The sequence below is a fragment of the Peromyscus californicus genome, unplaced genomic scaffold (assembly GCF_007827085.1).
Source record: "Peromyscus californicus insignis strain IS unplaced genomic scaffold, ASM782708v3 Scaffold_198__1_contigs__length_62426, whole genome shotgun sequence".
NCBI lineage: Eukaryota > Metazoa > Chordata > Mammalia > Rodentia > Cricetidae > Peromyscus > Peromyscus californicus.
Window position 1 is genome coordinate 38,901 of NW_026294489.1, and position 23,527 is coordinate 62,427.

General features: G+C 38.7%; 1 protein-coding gene across 3 annotated transcripts; it reads right to left on the reverse strand.

The window, feature by feature from the left end:
• Positions 1-5,240: 5,240 nt before the first annotated feature.
• LOC128113913 (zinc finger protein 431-like) lies at positions 5,241-19,680 on the reverse strand. 3 transcript variants are annotated; one of them, XM_052743782.1, is made up of 7 exons: positions 19,394-19,680; positions 16,561-16,639; positions 15,454-15,585; positions 14,270-14,438; positions 9,882-10,008; positions 9,625-9,685; positions 5,241-8,702 (listed from the first exon to the last, which is right to left on the reverse strand). In XM_052743782.1, exons 5-7 carry the CDS (start codon positions 9,913-9,915, stop codon positions 7,664-7,666), a joined length of 1,134 nt encoding a protein of 377 aa, XP_052599742.1. In that variant the 5' UTR covers positions 9,916-10,008; positions 14,270-14,438; positions 15,454-15,585; positions 16,561-16,639; positions 19,394-19,680; the 3' UTR covers positions 5,241-7,663. The 3 variants fall into 3 exon arrangements, with proteins under 3 accessions (XP_052599742.1, XP_052599744.1, XP_052599743.1); XM_052743784.1 differs by having other exon boundaries at positions 14,270-15,585; XM_052743783.1 differs by lacking the exons at positions 14,270-14,438; positions 15,454-15,585.
• Between the last annotated feature and the right edge of the window lie 3,847 nt (positions 19,681-23,527).

Below are 23,527 nucleotides of genomic sequence, written 5' to 3' on the forward strand. Positions count from 1 at the left end.
GAGTGCTCCAATTAATAAATATCCTTTTCTGCATAATTTGACTTCTTTGTATGGGTCCCATTTTCTAGTTCCAGTATTACATTTCGGACATGTATGAGGTTGTTTGCTTGTGAACACATGTGCATGGATATGTACATGTGCTTTATAGAAAACATTCTTGATTGTTCATCTTATTAGCTGAGTCAAGATAAACACACAGCTGATCAAGATAGCTAGCCTTTCTGTCTTTCAACATTCTCTGTTGGTATCCATGTGTAGTGGGTAGCCATTTTCACCTTGATCTGGAAGTTTCAACGCTCATTGAGCCTTTGATAACTGTCAAGCCTACAAGGCAGGGCAAAAGAGGACCTTGATGACTGGATATCCCAATGCGCTGTCTCTCTTGGTTCCTGGACCCTGGACGCTGGAGGTAGACTGAGCAGAGTTCTCCAGAGAACACCACCGGACTGCGCCACGCCTTTCCTAGACCCTACCACCTACCTATCCCTTCATTTGTAAGTTACACCAATAAATAAACCTCCCTTTTAACTACGTGGAGTGGCCTTAATAATTTCACCAATATCCATGTCTCTGCCTGTAAGATCTGAATTGCAGGCTGGCCACACTTGGCATTTATTTGGGTTATGGTGATCTGTACTCTTCTACATTGTAATTTCATTTGTTCCATTTCCCATTGCACTTATAAAAGTCTACTCACTTGTTGCCTTTTCAATTTTTCCCAGGCTTGATACACATTACTTCTAACACTACAAAGTTTATCAACTTCCCCATTTCTGTCTGAACATTTTTTGACTATTTCCATTATCCTAATTTTAATGAAGTCAGACACCCCTTAATTGATAGTTGTTGTTTCACTGCTTGATGAGAACATCTTGATTTAATTTTGCTGAGGCAACTGACATTGTTTCCTCCTTTTTTTAATTTTAAAACATTCCTTATGTTTGATGTACATGAGTCTTCTCTGGTAACCTCTATTTTTTTTCATTCTCTACACTTTGCTTATAACTAGCATTCATTGCCAAAGATTTATTAATGACATTTTCTTACATTGTGCATATTATTGATTATCCTCCTTTTAATGGCTCCCTCTTCTTTTTGCTCAGGAGCCTGTAATACTTTGGAGTTCCTTCTAGATCCTTAGTATTTTCTGTGTTCCTTTTCCATTCTCTTTCTTTGAGAATTCTTTCCATTTGACAGAATATTTTCTAAGTTCATGAAGTATAATAAAGATCTTCCCTCATATCCACATGCATATATAAATGAAAGTAAAACATCCATATGGGATAGTCAAAAGTTATTCAGTTTTTAGAAAAACAGTCATGCTTTTAAGAAAATTATTTTCAAATGTGATGATTCCCCTACAACTTTCATGATTTAAATTTTCATCAATGGTGAGTGAATTGCATTGCTTACATCACATTTTTAATCATTTTCTGTGGAGAAATTTATGAATAACAGGAAGATTTTCTTCCCTCTAGGGGCTTAAAGAAACTTCATGTAACATTTTTGGTGATGGAAGAGTGAAGTGTAGTTTAGATATATGTTATGGAATTCCTAAAAGTAATATATGTCCTGTTAAAGTACAAATATTTTCCAACAAACTCCTTTAGAACAAAGAAAAATGAAAAATAAAAATGAAAAGTAATTCATCAAGTATTAGTAAATAAAAAGATGAAGAAGGGGAGGAGGATTGTACAAGCTGGAGAGTCAAGTTCATGATGGGGAACCCACAGAGACAGCTAAACTGAGCTTATGGGAACTCAGATACTCTGAACAAATGGTTAGGGAGCCTACATGGAACCATCATAGACTCTGCTTGTGTGTGTGTGACAGTTGTATAATTTGGTCTGTTTGTAAGGCACCTAGCAGTGGGATCTTTACCTGTCCCTGGTGCTTAGCTGGCATTTGGGAACCTGTTCCCCATGTTGGATTACCTTGTCCATCCTTGATGCAGGGAGAGGAACTAAAATCAGACTTAATTTTATGTGCCAGGCTTTGATCAAGTCCATGAGAGGCTTGTCCCTTTCGGAATTGAGATGGAGCAAGAGTGAGGAGGGAGGTGGGGTAGATGGGCAGGCAGGAGAGAAAGTGTGAGGAGAGGAGAGAAAAGAAACTGTGTTCAGTATGTACAATAAATAAAAAAATGAAAATAAAATAAATCATTTACAAATTTTTAAGAGGAAAAAGAAGAACAAATCACTGTTTTGGTATGGGGGTATCTTAAAAATGAGAGACAGTAAAATTCACTCTGTGAATCTACTAAAAATCAAACAAAATCACCACCCTGGGTTCAGTATCTGGTCTTACTTCATTGAGGCTAATATGTTCTGCTGTTTGGAATTAATGAAAATATTTGAGTGCATGGGTGCAGGAGTCTCCAACTCTTCCATCTCTCCTTCATTACACATATTGTGCAAATTAAGCTCTGACCTCCCTTTCTCTAATAACCCAAGTGGCACCTTTGGGCAACTAACTTAGAACAAATGGTTTTTCTTCATACTTGCTTCAAGCTGTGACCCAATTTACCTAGCTATGGAGTACTCTTCTGCCCTGCCAGAAATGAGGACATAAGAAAATAAAGGCAGTTTTATTTTAGTGACTCATAGTCTCTCTTATTTAACAACTTGTTAGATTGTAGTTTGAGCTCATTTATGATAAAGTTGTAAATTGTCACCTAACCACTAATAAATATTTTGAGCACCTAAATTCACTTTCTGACTTATTCCAGGCCATATGTGACCCCACTTTCTTTTTGCATTCCCCTTTTGGGTGCAAATGAAGCTGACTTTCAATGTTCTTATGGGGACCTTGGAAGCTTTTGCATTATATTGTAGAAGAGTGGCTGCTGCTGAGGTTGTACACTGGTTCTGTGACAGGACTGGCAGAATTTTGTCACAGAAGAATAAAGTGGGTAGAGCAAAGAACTCAGTATGCTTAGAGTTTTTTCCTCAGAGTATTCTCGCTGATGGTAGAAACTCTTCTGCAGACACTGGGAAGGAGACTATTGGAGATTGGACCCCTAATAGTTTCCATTAGTGAGGCATTTAATGTTTATGATATTCTCTTCTATTAAGCTTTTTAACATTAACATTGTTAAATTTTGTTGACAATACAGCACACATTAGGAGTATATCATCTACCCATAGACTTGTACTCTGGAAAGAGACACATGAGGATTTTGAGTTGAAATGTATCCCTGAATCATTCCTGACATCCAAGTCAGGATGAATAACAAACAACAAAATCTCAAGGGTATAGCTAGAGTTTTACTGCCTTGCCCACAGTCAGGAAAAATCTTTGTCACCCGCCAGTCCCACAGGTGCTCAGACCCAACCAAGTAAGTACAGAGACTTATATTGGCTACAAACTGTATGGCCGTGGCAGGCTTCTTGCTAACTGTTCTTATAGCTTAAATTAATCCATTTCCATAAATCTATACCTTGCCACATGGCTCGTGGCTTAGCGGGATCTTCACATGCAGCTTCTCATGGTGGTGGCTGGCAGTGTCTCCCTGACTCAGCCTTCCACTTTCCAGCTATATTCTCCTCCTTGTTCTGCCTATACTTCCTGCCTAGCCAATGGCCAATCAGTGTTTTATTTATTGACCAATCAACAACACATTTGCCATACAGAACATCCCACAACACTTCCCCCCCTTTTTTTCAAAAAGGAAGGTTTTAACCTTAACAAAGTAAAATTACATATAATTTGGGAATTTGGGCATAGCTTCTCTTACTACTTCCTGTTGGAGGTGGGCACTGTATCTTATGGGGACACAAAGAAAACTTTAGGATTATGGAATAGTCCATGAGGCTGTATCGTCTGAGCCAGTTGCCTTCAAACCATTCTGGATGTTGGATCATCTGGGCCATGGTGTCATCGGAGACCTTTTAGGGGGTCTTGGCTGGTCAAACCTGATGTATCTTAATCTGGAACAAATCCATAGCCTTTGGCTTTCTGTGGGAAAGAAAGCAGAGTCTCCTTTCCAAAGCAACATATCCTTATATCCAAATTTTGAAGTCAAGGTACTTTTAAAATATACATTTTGACATAACTCAACAGCTTTTACAATCAAATGTTTTTCTGCAGTTAAAAATCCCAAAGACAACACAATCCAGATTCTCTGTGTAATATTCATCTTTATGTGGCTTATTTTTTAAATTAATTTTACTGTGTCTTTAAAGACTTTATTTTTGTAAAACTATGTATTTGTTTTTTAACTGTATATATCACCTTTTTTGTCTATTTCAAGCCTAAGTATCTTTTACAAACATTGTAAACTATTACATCTGAATCTGTCTTATTGTGAATCTGTTACTTTAAACTGCAGCAGGTGTGGCTGCTGGCTCTGCCCATTAAGCTTCCCAACATGGCGGTGGTTCATTTTCCTCCAGCTCTGGGAGCTATTGTGGGTCTCTATGCTTTTATCCAAGCAGTGTATAGCCCAAAAACCTCTTTTTTTTGTTTTGTACTAGCAAAGGCTAAATCCACCACACAGCTTAACGTGCCACTTGCAGAGGCCTCATTCCCGCCATACGGCAGGATGAGCGCGCACGCTAGGAACCCATCAATAGCTCAAACCAGCAGCTGCCGCTCATTTGAGAGAGACAATTAGGAACTGTTTTTAGCTCCGTTTTAGAATCTTTTCTCAGGTTTTAGGTGGAAACTCTTGCGTTGGACGCATTTGTAGCTAGAGTTTTCCTGCCTTGTCCACAGTCAGGACAAATCTTTGTCACCTGTCAGTCCCACAGCTGCTCAGACCCCACCAAGTAAACAGAGACTTATATTGGCTACAAACTGTATGGCCGTGGCAGGCTTCTTGCTAACTGTTCTTATAGCTTAAATTAATCCATTTCCATAAATCTATACCTTGCCACATGGCTCGTGGCTTAGCGGGATCTTCACATGCAGCTTCTCATGGTGGTGGCTGGCAGTGTCTCCCTGACTCAGCCTTCCACTTTCCAGCTATATTCTCCTCCTTGTTCTGCCTATACTTCCTGCCTAGCCAATGGCCAATCAGTGTTTTATTTATTGACCAATCAGCAACACATTTGCCATACAGAACATCCCACAGCACAAGGGTATATGTGAAAATATGAAAAACAAAACCAGCAACAACAACCCACCACCTTTCATAGACAACCTTACTTAAAAAGTATGATCACACACTGACTGCTATTTAAATAAACAATAGACCACTGAGATGAATAGGATCATTCTATACATTACAGCAGAAAAAATACCTGTCACTAAGTAAAAGCACGATAGTAGATGAACAAAGCCACAGAAGGGATGTAAAGATTAAAAAATAAACTTCACTAAATAGATTTGCCATACATAGAGCACACTTGAGTATCTACCTCAAATGTTTCAAAATAGAAACCACAATGCAGTGGTCTCAACCATATGTCTTGAGTGAACATGCTAAGTAATTTACTTCCTCCAAGGCTACAATGAAAAATAAATGAAATGTATTTTTTTTTGAAGCTGAAGACAACTGTGGTGTCAAAAGACTTTACCAAATTATTTACACAAATCGGGTTCTTCTCTTGTATGAGTTTGTCCCCATTTTCTGACTTCAAAATGATTGAAATAATTTTTAAAATATATACAACACTAGAGGCATAGCTGAGCAGTTAAGAAATGTTCATTCCCATGACCAAGGTCTGATTTTTGACAATCTCCTGTAATTCCTGCTACAAGAAGATCCAAGTGTTTAATGTTCTCAGGAACAACATGCACATTCACACACCCCAAAAGACAAACACTGACATCACATAATTATAATTAAAGCAAAATTTTAGTAAAACAATGTTTCATTCATGAAAATTTTTCTCTTGAAAGCATTCATTCCTGTAGCCAGTGTTTAGCTGGTCTAATGGCTTATTACAGTTTTTCTTCACCATGAATTGCTTCATGTAACCAAAAGCAAGTATGTAGGCATGAGTTCCAGAAACGAATCCTTGTAATTGGTGGTTTCATTTGGAAAGATTTAGGAAATGCTGCCCTGTTGCAGGAAATATGTTACTGGAACTACCAGCTTAGAGAATTTATATCCACACATCATTTACAGGTGCCACACTCTGCTTCATGCTTCCAGTTAAGGATGTGAGTTATTAGCCTTCTGCTTCCACATCTGACAGTTGTTTCCATGCCACTTTCATGGTAATCATGTATCTCTCTGGGATTAAGGGCAAAATTAAACACGTTTATAAGTTGACCTAGACATTATATCACAACAGAAAAGGAACTAATACTAATCCATGAAGTTTTACACCTGAATTAGTTATTTCATACAATTTAAGACAAGTATAAAATCTAAAAGGATTATGTTATTGTTTAATGAAAGAATGTACCCTGTCTGTAGGAATTTAGACTACACCTACAGGTGTGATTGGAAGGTATCCTATATAATTACAGTGGTGAGGAGAAAGGTATCCTGACAGGAAGTTAGGCTATACCTGGAGATGTGTTCCCATGAGAGATGATCTCCCCACAAGATGGAGAAATTCTGCTTCTCTCTGAGAGTTCTTAGAGATGGGCTCTGCTCTACTCTGCTAAGAGAGTTTTCCCACCAGAGATGTCAGTTGTTGCTCTGTTCTACTCCCCTAAGGGAGTTTCCCAGAAGAAGTGTCCATTGCGTCTTTGCTCCAAGTCACTAGAGATATTCTGATCCACTTGGGCAAAAGGATGTCTTCACTCAAAAGTAATTCAAGCCATGTATTGTGGAGGGAGGAATCAAGGAGAGAGTCTGGATTCCTTTTCCAGTATGGAAAAGGTCCGCAGCCAACTGAACATGCACAGGGCTTATATGGGGCTTCTTAGGGCTGAGTTTTTCCAGGAAGATTTCTGGGGTGGGAATTGGTTGGATTTAAATCCCTGTGCTTGAACAATCTCAGAGTTAGGCTACATTTTGTGCTCATTGATTGGTTGGTTTTGTGCTCAGTTTGTCAAAGCTAGAGTGTGTTTCATTGGCTGTGCTTTCAGGGAAAAAGCGATTCCTTCACTTGGTCCCTCTTAACATTATGCCTCTAGTTTCAGGACCACAGTGTATCTCTCAAAGGCCCTGGATTCAGGGACAAAGTGTGTTTCTTTAGCTGGCCCTTTTACTCTACACATAGTGCTTCATAAATTCATTTTTCCCCCATGAGATAGCTGGGCCAAACTATATAAAAATGGAGATCATAGTGCTTGAACAGTTTGTTGAAACTGTCAACTTTTTTTTTCTACAAAATAATGTTGTGTAATTGACTGTGAGTGTATTGGTTAAAGATCTTACTAATACATTATAATAAATAGCCCTCAGTATCATTTTCAGGTACTCAACATCTATTGTGATAAGCAAAGGCTTTAAGAGATCAGATGCACACAAAAGTTTTACTCCTGTATAAAGTGCAAAACTTTACCACACAGACTATATTTTTAGGGTTTCTCTGCAATATGACTTTTTCTCATGATTTCAAAGATTACTGATACATACAAAGGATTTATAGCACTAATTATATTCATAAGGTTTCTCTCTAGTATGTTTTTATATACACTTGAAGATGACTGTGATAGGCAAAAGGTTTATTATAATGAATACATTCATAGGGTTTCTTTCTAGTATGTGTTGTTTCATGAATTTGAAGATGACTGTGATACAAATGCTTTACCATATTAATTAGATTCTTTCGCCAGTATGTGTTCTTTCATGCGTTTGAAGATGGCTCTTTTGTGCAAAGGCTTTGCCACATTGTTTACATTCATAGGGTTTCTCTCCAGTATGTGTTCTTTTATGAATTTCAAGATGACTTTGACGCCCAAATGCTTTACCACATTGAATACATTCATAGGGTTTCTCTCCAGTATGTGTTCTTTTATGAATTTCAAGATGACTTTGACGCACAAATGCTTTACCACATTGAATACATTCATAGGGCTTCTCTCCAGTATGAGATCTTTCATGCCTTTGAAGATGACCATATTGTGCAAAGGCTTTGCCACATTGCTTACATTCATAGGGTTTCTCTCCAGTATGTGTTCTTTTATGCATCTCAAGATGACTTTGACGCACAAATGCTTTACCACATTGAATACATTCATAGGGCTTCTCTCCAGTATGAGATCTTTCATGACTGTGAAGATGACCACATTGTGCAAAGGCTTTGCCACAGTGCTTACATTCATAGGGTTTCTCTCCAGTATGTGTTCTTTTATGCATCTCAAGATGACTTTGACGCACAAATGCTTTACCACATTGAATACATTCATAGGGCTTCTCTCCAGTATGAGATCTTTCATGACTGTGAAGATGACCACATTGTGCAAAGGCTTTGCCACAGTGCTTACATTCATAGGGTTTCTCTCCAGTATGTCTTCTTTTGTGTACTTGAAGAGCACTGTTACGAACAAAGGCTTTACCACATTGATTGCATTCATAGGGTTTCTCTCCAGTATGTAATCTTTCATGCCTTCGAAGAATACTATGATCAACAAAGGCTTTACCACATTGATTACATTCATAGGGTTTTTCTCCAGTATGAGTTTTTTTATGCATCTGAAGACTACTCTGATGAATATAGGTTTTAGCACACTGATTACATTCAAAGATTTTCTCCCCACTATGTGTTCTTTCATGCCTGTGAAGATGACTCTCATATGCAAAGGCTTTACCACATTGAAAAAATACAGGTTTCTCTGCAGTTTGGTTTCTTTCATACCTGCAAGAATAATTGGCACATGTAAAAGCTTTACCACATCCAATACACTGTTGACTCCTTATATATGTATAAATTATTTTTACAATTTGGTCATATTATAAAAGGAAAAAGATCTTTAGGCTTTATCACTATGTTTACACTCATGTTGTAGTTACACAGTCCTAGTACTCATAGGGCTTTTCTGTAATGTGAGTTTGTTGGTGTCTTAATGAAGCTAGAAAAACAATTAATTGAATACTTGCATCAAATTCAACAAATATATTCAATGTGGGGACTGCTACATATTTTCTAATTGGTCTGAGAGAGAGGTATGATATGTCTTTCCGTATCTCTATGCTCATATGTCTTGTATCCAGAGTGACAAATGATATACCTAGTAAAGGAGGAATGACAAATAAAAGGTTTCCACAATGAATTCAGTTTGACTTCCTGTCCTCATAGATTTATAATAGAGATTAACATTTCTCCATGACAATGCCCATTGACTATTGACTCTAACTGCCCTTCTCACTAAACAGCACAGTCACAATAAATATATGAGCAATACTATCTATCTCTATTATGGACTCTGCTTACTAGAATTTTTTGAAGATATACATCTCACCTCTTCACAGATTATTAATTTTGTAATATGAGTATGATAAAATAAATGGGTTTACAGTCCTACAGCATAGTTCTCATGGTGCAATGATTCAAAAGTTGATAGCTGCTGAGGCATTTCCCCTTGTCTTATTTCTTAAAAGAATGCCTTGCAAATCTAATTCAACTACTTAAAATTGAGGTATGTGCTTTGTAAGAATTTAATAATCACCAACACACTTCAAACAGTGCTTATTTACACTGTTGTATTTGTTTAATACTTCCAGAACACATTACAATTTCTTCACAGGTGTATTTTTATCAACTTGCACAAGACAATTACCTTCCATGTCTTCTGGAACTTTGAAAATGTTCATCAGTAGTATTATCTCTCCAAATGTACCCTAAAATATAGTATCAGAAAATGGATGATATTTTATTGGAAACTGCAAAATTTAAGTTACTATCTTCAGTGACTCTTTGAAGCATGACTGAATTATTCACCTCATTCTCCTTTCTCAATCAAATTACTGAAGAGAATCAATAACCAAGGAAATATTGTCCCCTTATTTTAAAACATGAAGGAATATTCAGTCTTACCTATAGAAGTGAGATTCCAGTAGGTGTCCAGCATCACATCTTTGTAGAGATTCTTCTGGAAAGGATCCAGCAAAGTCCACTCTTCCCAAGTGAAGCCAACATGCACATCATCATAGGTCACTACATTCTAAAACATCCCATACATGTGTACAGCAGAAAGCATTGTAAATGTATACTTCTTTGACAGTATAGTCATATAATTCTGATCCTCCCACAATATTTCATAACATAGACATTGCAATATAATCACCAAGTCACTTTAGATGAAAACTGAATAGGAGGTTTACCTCTGTCAATTCTGTACCCCTTGAATGAGATATTACTTTGCAAGAGAAATGCCTATTAACATAGAGAGACAAGTAAACAGATCAACAGTACAGAGTACACATGAGTGAAATTGTATGAATAATTAGGAACTACAGAAAAGAAAAGTAGGTTAGGTAGACTAGGTGTAATGTTCATACCTTTAACCCAAGCACTCAGAAAGCAGAGGCAGGTATATCTGCCTCTGAGTTGAATAGAAGTCTACTCTACAAAATCAAGCCCAGAAAAGCCAGAACTATACATTAAGACCTTGTCTTCCATGTAAAAATCAACAAAAAAGATAGAGAAATGCTGTGGGATGGTCTGTATGTCAAATTGCTCTGATTGGTCAATAAATAAAACACTGATTGGCCAGTGGCTAGGCAGGAAGTATAGGTGGGACTAACAGAGAAGAGAAAAAAAGAACAGGAAGGCGGAAGGAGTCACTGCCACCCATCGCCAAAACAAGCAGCATGTGAAGATGCCAGTAAGCCATGAGCCACATGGCAAGGTATAGATTTATGGAAATGGATTAATTTAAGATGTAAGAACTAGATAGCTAGAAGCCTGTCATGTCCATACAGTTTGTAAGCAATATAAGTCTTTGTGTTTACTTGGTTGGGTCTGAGCACCTGTGGGACTGGCGGGTGACAAGAATTTTTCCTGACTGTGGGCAAGGCAGGAAAACTCTAGCTACAGAGGAAGCTCCAAGGTTTTTACTGAAGTTCCTTAAAAGAGTGTTGGATTCATTACAGTTCTGTTTTCATCTTCAAGAACATGAAGTGTGCAATTCAAGCTGTAACATCAATAAGATTTTGATAAAAGGCACTGCACATTGTAACAGTTATAAATGGACAGATGAAAACTTTAGAAATATAAATGTTGATCAAACATAATCAACACAGGGCAGGAGAGATGGTATAGCAGCAAAGAGCTCTTTTTTGTTTTGAATGGAGGTGGGCTCAATTGCTCTTGCTTACATGGGAGATCACAACTATTCATTATTCCAACCTCAGGGTTTCTAAGATCATCATTTGATTACTGTGATGACCAGTTTCCCATGTGGTGTATATCTATGCATACAGGTAAAATATTCATATTCACTTAAAAATTCAAACAAAACACAACAGGCAGGAAGAAGTTCATACACCCACTATACAATGACTCAAAAGGTGCAGGCAATATTAGTGTCATGAGTACATGCCATCCTGAGAAACAGAAGGATGCTCTCTGCCAAATTTTAAAGTACAAGATACAGGTGAAAATCTGTAAAACAGCATATGTTTGACATGTATAAACCTACATCTCAAGCCCATCACCCAATAATATAAAAACAAAAAAGCTAGGAATGTTGGTCCTCCTTTTGTCGCAGGATGTGGGGGCAAGAATCAGCGGGATCTCTGAGTTTGAGGCTAGCCTGGTGTACAGAGCTCCTTTCAGGACAGCCAGGGCTACACAGATAAACCTTGTCTTCAAAAACAACAACAACAAAAAATTAAAAGAGCAGGCTACCAAACTGCCTTATCACTGAATTACAATTGCTTCTACTCTATCTTATGTGATTTTGAGATAGAGTCTATAATGTTGGTGAAGGCATGACAGAACAGGAAGGAAGTTGGCTGATTAATTTCAACACAACACAGTATACAGAACAAACAGGAAATGTGTTGAGACTGTTGAGATACATATCACATGTACAGTGAGGAATTTAATCCAGAAAGACTCCTCCTAGTAAAGGTTTCAAAACAATACAAAGAAATATCCAAGGAGAAACATGTGTCCAAATACAGTGTCTTAACTGGGAGGTTTTTAAATCAATCACATTTTGACCCAAGTCATTAAGGCTCATGGTCATTCATGAAGAAAATGCATTTAGTTACTTCAATGATCCTCATAGTCTGTAACAGCCCTTACACTGTTCAAATGTCCAAAGTCTCTTCTGATCCTCAAGATGATCTCCTGACAGTGATATCTTGTAAAATTAGTAGAGTTACATACATATTTTGAACATACAATGGCACACAGTCCCATTCACATTCCAAAACAGTGAAATGGAGACACAGTGAGGGAAGGTTGAACCAAGAAAAGATTGAAGCACAGGAAGAAAAACAACAAATCCTGTATCTCTGTCTCAGATGCAAGGGGCTTCAGTTCAAAAGGGCTTAGATTGCCCTTTCCCTGCAATTTCCCAAACATTTATCTCTATGGTTACTTCTACTGTCTATATGCAGCTAAGTCTAAATGGAAGATGTCTCATAGGTTAGGTATCTCAACATCCTGTGGTCACAAAATGCAATGCAGGTGTGTGGAATATTATTTTAAGATGTGTTATATTTGTGTATGCCATGGAACATTTTTTAATGATGCAAAGATGTGTTGCAATCTTTTATGTTGCATTTAACTCTGTGAAGCTGTGATACATTACCTGTCTAAAATACTTGATTGATCTAATAAAAAGCTGAATGGACAATAGCTCAGCAGGAAAGGATAGGCAAGGCTGGCAGTCAGAGATAATAAATGGGAGAAAAAAATCTGCATAGAAAAAAGGAAGAAGCAGCAAGAAAGAAAAAAAAGAGAGAGAAGACACCAGGGGCCATCCCCTCACCTACACAGCAAGCAATGGAGTAACAAGAAAAGAAAGGTATACAGAATAGAGGAGGTTAAAAGCCAAAAGGTGGATGTGATAATTTAAGGTGAGAAAACCTGGCTAGAAACAAGCCAAGTTAAGGCCATGCAATTATAAGAAAGACTAAGCCTCTATGTGTGCAATTAATTTTAGAACTGGGTAGCCAGACACCAAAAGAGTAAAGAGTTAAAAAAGAATAAAAAAGCACCAAGCCTCATCCTCACTACTTCATGCAGTGAACCCTCCCAATCTCCTCACTTGATTTCTGTCTCTGCCAATCATAGATGCCTGCAAAAATGCTGAACTGTAACCAGAGGCTAAGAATTGATAACCTTAAATTTTGATTCTCTCTTGTTTCCAGGACCAGCAGATGATGGTGGATCCTGCAAAGTTTGACTTCTTGATTGGGATGGACAAAAACATGCTTGGACCACAGGTGAAACAGATTTTGTATGAAGTTGCTTCCTGGGACTAGAAATCACTGTGCTTTCTCATTTCATAATTTCAAGCACTACATAAATAGAGCATTAACCTTAGGAGACCTTCCATTACCCTTCATGCATCCATTTTCTGAATAACGGTGATCAAGTCTTTGAAACCCTTGCCTTTTTCAGCACTTCACAGCCCTCTGAAATTACCTTCTCATTTTCAATTGTTTCTGCCTCTCTTGTTTTCTTCCATTGTTCACCTGAATGAGTCTATAAAAACACTCCAACAGAATCAATATTCCATTTAAGAAACTAGCACATTATTTTTTAATTCTGCATTAATAAATATCCTGGGCATTGACAGAATAAGAAATCATTTGGAGCCAAAATATGACACAAATGACTGTTAGCTTAATTTTTACTGAGTCATTTTGACTGAAATTCTATAGTCTCAATCTCCACTTTCTGCCATTACTCTTAACATTCCCATCTTCCTAGTCATACACAATGGACCAATAATGTTCTGTGTGTAACTTTCTATGGTTTTTGCCAACTAAGGTCCTGATATCTTCCACATTCTTCCAAAAGACAACATTCTCAGATTCTACCTGGCAATAAAATCACTGTTGGTGTTACATTTTTTTGTTTTAACTTTCTTTTATCTTGCTGAGATTAAAGCCTCTAACCAAAGACATATCAGGCAATGAATGGGTTTATTTGGCTGATTGTGTCAGATCACACTCCATCACCTTGGGAGATCAGGATAAAAACCCATGCTAACAATTGAAGGCAAAACCCACAGGCAAAGATTGCTTTCTGGTGTTGTCTCTTGGCAGTAACTGTCTCATGCTCAGTTGGCTCCCTTTTCTAGCCCAGGCCCACTTTTTTAGGGTTATTGTCACTGTAAGGAACATGTAAGACCTAGAGTGAACAGGAGTGATAAGCAATAGAATGACTTAAGTAAACCACAAATGGAGTAGAGATGAAATATAATCTTTGTGTGGAAGTTGGGATAAGACTAGAAACCTTACCAGGAAGGATATAAAATGAAGCCTCAGATCATCAGATCAGAAGATCAACAGATCTCGTCAGACCCTTGCATGAGACGTGAGATCCTGTCCCCAGTGCAGACATGGCTAACCGGAGGAGGGCTGACCCAAGATCCATAGGAAAAGATGTGGCAAGTCCGGACCTGTACACCTGGAAAGGTACTCCATTTCCATTTGGAAGACAGGATAAATATTACTTGTAATCTTACTGTGTGAATAAATGAGTGTTATACCATGTCTGAATCAAGAGTGATTATTCCTTCCCCATAACTGGGGTATGTTCTTGCTACAGTCACCCTAGGTGGAATAGCCATTCCTGCTACCCTAGGTGGAGGAGCCTTCTCATTTCAATCATCAATCAGCAAAATCTCTCACAGACATAACAGTTTCTGGCTATTATAAATAAAGCCACTATGAATCTAGTTGAGCAATTGTCCTTGTGGTAGGGTGCAGGACCATCATTTGGGTATATGCCCAAGCTGCGTCTTCATGTAGATTGACTACCCATTTTCAGAGTATTGCATATTTATTTTCCACAGTGGCTGTACAAGTTTGCACTTGTCAAAGCAGTGACTCCCCTGGCTCCACGTCCTTGCCAGCATTAGCTATCATTTGTATTATTGATCTTCTCATTCTGGCAGATATAAAATGAAATCTCAAAGGAGTTTTAATATGCATTTCCCTGATGGCTAAGAATGTCGAACATTTCTTCAAGTCTTTTTCAGCAACTTTAGATTCATCTACTGAGAGTTATGTTTAGAGGTATGTCCCATTATAAATGAATTATTTGGTTTGATGTTGTCAAGATTCTTTAGTTCTGTATTATCCTGAGTGAGTCAAACATGGTATGACAAACATGGTATGTACACACTTATAAGTAGATATAAGTAGTTCAGTAAAGTACAATCACTGTAATCACAGTAATCACAGTACAATCCACAGATGCAGAGAGGCTAAATAATAAACAATGGCCCTAGGAGAGATTTGTGGCTCTCCCTTGGAAGAGGAAATAGAATAGATTTTTTGGGTGCACTGATGGCAAGTTGGGAAGGGAACAGGAAGGATTGGGTGAGTAAGGAAGAGACAAATGAGGAGAAGGTAGGGAGAGATAACTGGAATAGGGGAGCTTTTAGCAGGGTTTATGAAAATAGTGCAATGTAAACAACCTGGAACCTGGGCTGGGAGATGGTTCATTGTTTAAGAGTCCGACTGCTCTTCCAGAGGTCCTGCGTTCAATTTCTGGCAACTACATGGTGGCTCACAACCATTTGTAATGAGATCTGGTGCCCTCCTCTGGCCTGCAGGGACACATGTAGGCAGAATACTGTATAGATAATAAATAAATCTAAAAAAAAAATCTTGGAACCCATATGGGTGACCCTAGTTAGGATTCCAAACAATTAAGAATATGGAGGCTGAACTAGCAATTTTCTGTAACTACATAAGGCTCCAGAGATGGACCTGGGACACCAAGCCAGCCACAGAACATTCAACTGAAACTTGACCTGCCTATAATGTATGCTGGGTCAAGGGTGCCAGGCCACCAGCACATGAAATTTTCACAGTCCCTTCATTCCAATTAGTCTCGTCCGTCTTAATTCCCAACACTTCAATTAGTAAATGCTTAGAAATTACAAAATCACTCCTCCTACTATAATCAGGTTCTGTTTTTTTTTTTTAATAATGGTGACTTCAGCAGCTTATTATCTACCCTCTTTACCGAAGTAGTGTGCACAATAAGCTATTCCTTCTATTCTGGTCTGAAGGTAGAAACCATGCTCCAAATGCAAGTTCTTTCCTTTTACAACAATGGATATTAAATTGGATGAATCAAATGGGGAGTTTTTAAACCTAGAGGTGATACAATCATTCAGTTTAAGATTTTGCAGCTGTAATATGGAGGATAGCAAGATCACTGACCTGGAGAGCAACACACTGGGACCATGGCCATTTGTGTCAACATAAGAGAGCTAGTGTCAGAAACATCTTTCTAAAATGGTTAAAATGCAAGTGTCCTAGAATCAATATGCCTCCCAAGGGAGAAATCACTCCACACAATTAAGAGATTAATATGGAAAAAAAATCTCTTTAATGAAAGCATGCATCCATCTCTGGCTAATGCTCAAAGAGGAACCAGCCTAGAAGAGATCTTGCATTCCCCATATTCCATCATCCTTGTGACATTTAGATTCAAGTTTCAGATTACACTTTGAGTAATTCAAATTGAGACCAAATACTGCAACTCCACCCACTTAGACAGATGGGAGACTTACACAGCAAAGACATTTCCAAAATTATTTCTTAAATAACCCAGTGGTATGAAACAGTAGGATCTTCTTCAGTAACAGGGTTCTGAGATGAAGGAGATAAGAAAGAGAGAAAAAGAATGAGGTCTTGTACAATCTATGTCTCATGTCAACTAAGCGCCTTTTAAAAAAAGGATTTATTTATTTATTTATTTATTTATTATGCATCATACAGTAACCTGCCTGCATGTATGCATGCAGGCCAGAAGAGAGCACCAGGTCTCATTATACATAGTTGTGAGCCACTATGTAGTTGCTGGGAATTTAAATCAGGACCTCTGGAAGAGGAGTAGCCAGTGCCCTTAACCTCTAAGCCATTTCTCCAGCCTCAACTTAGCTTCTTAAGAAGAATAGCAACTTGTATACTACTTCCAGGGAGGAAACTGAAGAAAATGGATGACTTTTATAAAGTTAGCAGAATCTATCACACAATGAGATAAATTCATGATCTGAAAAAAACCCCACCACAAAGGCCCTAGCCCTAGACCATTACCAGATCTCCAAAACATATTTCTGGCTTTAGGGAAGGAGCTGTTCTATTGTCAACACATCAGACCCTTAGGGAATGCTCTCATGTCCTAGGTCCTAGGTTTTAACTACCTTTTCAAGAATTTTCCTCCTTCCTGCTTGAGGGCATAAAGGAAAGCCTTGCATCATTAGGCAACTCTGTAACACAACAGTGTTTTCCATTTCTTTCTTTGTTTTTATTTATTTATTTATTTATTTATTTATTTATGGTTTTTTGGTTTTGTGAGACAGAGTTTCTCCGTGTAGTTTTTTGTGCCTGTCCTGGATCTGGATCTGTAGTCCAGGGTAGCCTTGAAATCACAGAGATCCACAGGCTCTGCCTCTCTGGTGCTGTGATTAAAGGTGTGCATCACAACCACCCAGCTCTACATTTCTTTTTTCTCTTTCTTGTTCTTTCTTTCTTTTTCTTTTTCTTTTTTTTTTTTTTTTTTGGTTTTTCAAGGGAGGGTTCCACTGTATTGCTTTGGAGCCTCTCGTGAAACTCACTCTGTAGATCAGGCTGTCCTCAAACACACAGAGATCTACTTGCCTCTGCCTCTCAAGTGAGTGCTGGGATTAAAGGTGTGTACCACCATAAACCTTGTGTTTTACTTTTCAAACATTTGCCACTTGGCCATATTGCCCATCTGGCAGAACTGTGCCTTTCTAGAGGAAATTTTTTTTCAAGGCATGGTTTCTCAGTGTAGCTTTGTGTCTTTCCTGGAACTCACTCTATAGACCAGGCTGACCTCAAACTCACAGAGATCCACCTGCCTCTGTCTCCCGAGTGCTGGGATTAAAGGCGTGTGCCACCACCGCCCAGAACTATGCCTTTCTAAAGAAGAAATTGGAATTTTATGACATGACAGGACTTAAGGTTGGATGTGAACCTGCAATGCCTCAATGAGCAGCTTGTTAGATATTCTTTGATATAGGATTAGACATAGTGGCTTGTGGTAAATGGGCAGTGTCTCCTTTGAAATGCTTTGGAGCCAAGTGTCTGGACAATCCTGGTGAACAAATGTGTATCCTACTGTCCTAATCTCTAACAGCCCTGGAGAATATACCTATTTTGTGTTTTTTTAGGCAGTCCTCTTTCACCTAAATTCTATTTTGTGAGACTTACTATCGCCAAAGAATTAGTGAATCTTTTATATCACTAATTCTACTCTTCTATATTAAACCTTAGCAGTGGAGTTCTACCTAACACATTAGATGCCTTTTACAATCTCCACAAAACTAATGAAAAAGGATCTTAAACATGAAAGGTAAATTCAAAGTGCTGAATCTCTAGAAGGTACTGGAGAAACTGGGCCTCTTCTAGTTTAGAAACGTGCTTTTGTGGAAGTGTCCCCAAACAACCTGACCACATAGCTGCATGACAGGCTTAGAGGCCCAGACATACCTTCTGTGACAGGCTTACTAGCAAGCAACACCCAGAGTCAGGAAAAGAAATAAGCTTACACCACCCAGGGATCCACCCAGGGATGTGGAAGCACCTAACATCCCAAACATTCCAAGAATTAGATAAGGTAGCCAAATATCCTTGAATCTTGCACACACCTTTTTTTTTTTTTCAGATACCCCTAGATAATTGTCAGCCAATCAGGGTCCTGAATTCTGGAAATTTCCTCACCCTAACCATTGCTATTATAAAAACCCAATCCCACCTGAGCTCAGGGTTCTCTGCTCTCCCTGCTGTGTGGGACATACAAACGATGCCCCGGAGCTTGAAAATAAATGCTCTTTGATTTCACTTATGGGATACAGCCTCCATAGTGGGTTTTTGGTGATCCCTGCAAACTGGACATAATACTTTCAAACAAAAAGAATGTTTAATTTAATTACAAATATCTTTCTACACACAGCTCCCTGCTCCCCATTCTGTGAGCAGAATCAGCCCACAGACCAAAGTTATTCAGAGGCCTTCCCTGGGACTAGGAAGTGTGCTGAAAAACAGAGCACAATGATTCCTGTCCCTCCCTTCTACCACAGACAAAGACATTTTCTAGTTCAGCAGAAATATGCATTTCAATAGCTCTTGCCCCAGGCTGCAAAGCAGACCTGATCTCTTCCTGCTCTCAATAGGTACTTCCTCTTCCTCCTCCTGGACACAATGTGGATAGCTAGCTTGTCCAGACCACTATACTATGTGGGGTGGAGTGATTTGCTGCCACACAGGTAGAAGAGTACCCAAAATTTTAACAACTGTAGGGATATTTAAAGACACACAAGGAGAGTGTTTGTTGTGTGACCTAACACTGACATCAGGTGAACTGAAGGTACTTTTTACCTGGTTGTCACAGGGACTCCAGACAAGCAGCAAGGAAAGCAGAAACTAGATCACAAACAAGATAAAAGGTCTTTCTCCCATCAGAAAGCTGAAGGAAGTCTCCATCCTCCTTAAGTTTTATTCCTGAAATTCAGAGCAAAGTTTTGGCAAAATAAATAATAATAAAGAGTAGTCTTCATGGAAAGAAGAATACTTAGAGAGTAATGGAGCCAGGAAGAATGCATTTATGAGCACCATTGTTAGCCAGCACATCTTTCTCCATAGACAGGTGAAGAAAAAAAAACCAACTCTATTATTCAAGCTTCTCTACATGATCAGGACTGATAGAATGAATCTCTACATGTATGTAGAAAGTTGATTTCATAGAATGTCTTACAAGCATGCAGGATCGGGAGAAAAAGGGAAAATCAGTAGCCATCTTGAGAGATGCTTCCCCCTCCCCTCCTCCAAAAGTTTTTGCTGACCAACAGTTTTAGAAGTTACCAGAAGTTGAACTTTTAAGGCTGGGACAATAAATTTATGTATCCTAGACTTGGCAAAACAACATATAGGGAGTAATGGGCTCAGTTGACCAGAAGTTGAACTCGGGAGAGTAGGACAGGAACAATAAATCTGAATGTACATATCCTGGGTTCAACAAAAGCAGGACATAGGGAATAAAAATTTATGTCTCTGTAATACCGTGAATCCTGTTAGTCATCAGTAATCTCAAGGTTATAGTTCAGCTGGTAACTTCAAAAAACTACCTCACACCTAGCGCCCTCATCCCATCCCAAGCTGCATGTAAATGTTTCCTATATAAACTGCTTAAAGTGAGTGCTCAGGGCCATTTTCCTCCACCTGCTGTGTCGGATGATGAACGTGACCTAGCTTGCTTATTTTGTTCTTCAAAGCTTGTGTGCTTGCATCAGATAATGGCTCTGTGGTGGTCTAGCTTAGGGATCTTGTGACCTGGGCACAACAGAGATCATTTTAACTTGCCCTGGCTGCTGTCTGTCTCAGGGCTGTGACATCATTGCATAGGATTCCATTTTTTAAGCTTTATTTTATTTTATATGTACAGATGTTTGCCTCCAGGCATTTGTACAGAGTACTTGCAAAGGCCAGAAGAGAGTTACAGGAGATGGCTAGTTAAAATGGAACCTGTGTCCTATATAACAACAACTGGTGCTGCTTTTAATTGTTAAGGTATCTCCCTAGGCCACTTCTTTATTTAAAATCTATTTTCATACATTTTAATTTGTTGTACCCAGATCATGACCCCCAGAGAAACCACCAAAGATGAGCATGATGGAATGCAAAAGCAAGGATTAATTCTGGATATCCAATACAAGCCTAGGCAGTGACTTCATCCAATAGGTCCAACGCAGTGGAGGCTGGAGGAAGTGCCCACCTATCTAGAAACCCAGTTTTTAAAGGGAAAAATCACAAGGTTACATCATTCAGGGGTGCTAGTACGGGTACAATTCTGATTGGCTCGCTTCTAGGGGCTTTCAAAAAAATCATGGCTTAATCTTACTTCTAAGGGGCTGGTTGCTTGCCACCATTGCTCAGTGGCTGCCCTCAGGTGGGGACATTTTTATGGTCAGTTACCCTGGAAACCAAGGTTAGACCAGTCTATAGTCCAGTAGTCATTATCTCGTGACCACCTTGGGACTCCGTACTTTTACACTTCCTGGTTTTTGGAATCTGGTCTGACTTGTTTCAGTAACTATTGGCCTATTCCTTGAAGGAGAAATCTTAGGCCTTAGTTTTTGGTGAAAGCATTTTGGTCTTATTTCTAAGATGGCTCATTTTGTTCTCACAAATTAATATGTATTTAATCATTTCCCCCCCTTCTTTTCCTCTCTCCATACCTTCCCAAATTTTTCCCTTCCAATTTCTTCCTTATTAAGCATGTGAGAATATGTATGCACAAATATATGAATAAAACCTGCTGAGTCCAAATCTGTTGGTTGTGTTTATAAAGATTCAAGGATGAAGACATTATATTGGATAAGCAAATAGGGAGCTCATCCCTGCCCAAGACTAATTTGTCCACCTGCAGGAGAATACCACTATTTAGTGAGCAATAAGAGTTTTATTCCCGGGCTGGAGAGATGGCTCAGAGGTTAAGAGCACCGACTGCTCTTCCAGAGGTCCTGAGTTCAATTCCCAGCACCCACATGGTGGCTCACAACCATCTGTAATGAGATCTGGCACCCTCTTCTGTGTACATAATAAATAAATAAATCTTAAAAAAAATGTTAAAAGAGTACTTAATGCTTTAAAAAAAAAAGAGTTTTATTCCCAAGTGATCTAGGTGCCTTGGACAAAAAACATTTACAAAAATAGGAAAACATTATAAATAATAGTAAACTTGAGGTGGTAAGTACCTCAGCTAAAAATTTCTGTTCCCTTGGCCTTGAATTTCTGGAGCTGCAGGGAAGACTATGGACATTGTCCCCAGCCAATCAGTTTCCCTTGGTTCTCTGGTCCTCCTGTTATGCCCAGATCGTGACCCCCAGAGAGACCACTGAAGACTAGCATACCAGAATGCAAAAGCAAGGTTTAATTCTGGATATCCAAAAGCAATACAAGCCTAGGCAGGGACTTCATCCAATACATCCAACGCAGTGGAGGCTGGAGGAAGTGCCCACCTATCTGCAAGCTCAGTTTTTAAAGTGAAAAATCACAAGGTTACATCATTTAGGGGTGCTGGTACAGGTACAATTCTGATTGGCTCACTTATAGGGACTGCTACAAATTACTTCTAAGGGAGTGGTTGCCTGCCACCATTTCTCATTGGCTGCCCTCAGGTGGGGGCATTTCTGTGGTCAGTTACCCTGGAAACCAGGGAGAGGACATTCCATAGTCTGATAGGCATTACCTCATGACTATCTTGTGACTCTGTACTTTTACACTTCCTGGTTTCTGGAATCTGAACTGACTGGTTTCAGTAACTAATGGCCTATTCCCAAAAGGAGAAATCTTAGGCCTTAATTTTAGGGTGAAAGCATTTTGGTCTTATTTCTAAGACAGCTCATTTTGGTCTTATACTCCAACCATAACCCTTTGACCATTCTCATTTTGGATGACATTGAAAACCTGAAATTCCTATCTCCAAATTCTAAGTACCATGATTGCAGGCCTGAGCCACCATGTCTAGCCTAAGTTGCTTCAAATGCATTTCATGAGGCATTAGAATGATGGGATGAGTTACATGAACAATTATACTTAACTATATTCAAAAATACTTATCTCTGTGAGCCTGGGTTTCACTTTCTGCAAAATAAGGACAGAACTTTTCCCAGGTCATTGATGAGTTGTAACAGACTCAGTAATAAAGAAAAATAAAATTTCTTAGAGTTGGAAGAAAGGTAACACTAAGGCAGGCAGGATACATTTGATGGGAACCTTCTTCTGTTACTGAAGATAGGATCAGAACCTCTCCCCTGGCTACTCTAACTAGGCAGGCACAGCCACTCATCTTCAGTAAGCCAATTGAATGAACCAAGTTATCCAGTGAGCAACATGCCCACCTATAATGCAGGAACTCTGGAGACAAGGTGAACAGATCTCTCTGATATCCTAGGACAGACTAGTCTGTAGTTGAGTTCCAGGCCAGCCAGGGAGTCATAGTAATACTATTCTTTACAAAATGAAAAGAGAAAAGGAAAAAAAGCAAATTATTAATGAAAATTTAAAACATGATATTTATTCAAATTGACAAATTTGGAACAATAAAGAAAATATAAGATAACTAATCCACCTTGAGGTCCTAAGAGGTTTATATAGAAGGCAAAAGATATGCAAAACCAAGTAATCTAATGAAGCCATGTAATTATTTTTTTCCCATCTTAAAACCATGCTGAATTATCATCTGGAGGACTCAAGTCTTTTCTAACAATGAGATGCCCAATGAAATTAAAATTTCTTTCTTTTTTGGAGGGGGCAGTTTTGAGACAGGGTTTCTCTGGGCAGTTTTGTGCCTTTCCTGGAAATTGCTTTGTAGACCAGGCTGACCTTGAACTCACAGAGATCCACCTGCCTCTGCCTCCTGAGTGCTGGGATTAAAGGTGTGTGCCACCACTACTTGATGAAAATACAATTTCATGTGGTCCACTCTTCCAATAATTGTTAGCCAAAAAGAGA

What these genes read in the sequence shown, in the direction of transcription:
- LOC128113913 (XM_052743783.1), bottom strand. Translation starts at nt 9,915, where the DNA reads ATGCTGGACACCTACTGGAATCTCACTTCTATAG. An exon ending in CTGGAATCTCACTTCTATAG is followed by an intron (nt 9,686 to 9,881) that starts GTAAGACTGAAT and finishes ACTATATTTTAG; the next exon opens with GGTACATTTGGAGAGATAAT. An exon ending in AGTTCCAGAAGACATGGAAG is followed by an intron (nt 8,703 to 9,624) that starts GTAATTGTCTTG and finishes TTATTCTTGCAG; the next exon opens with GTATGAAAGAAACCAAACTG.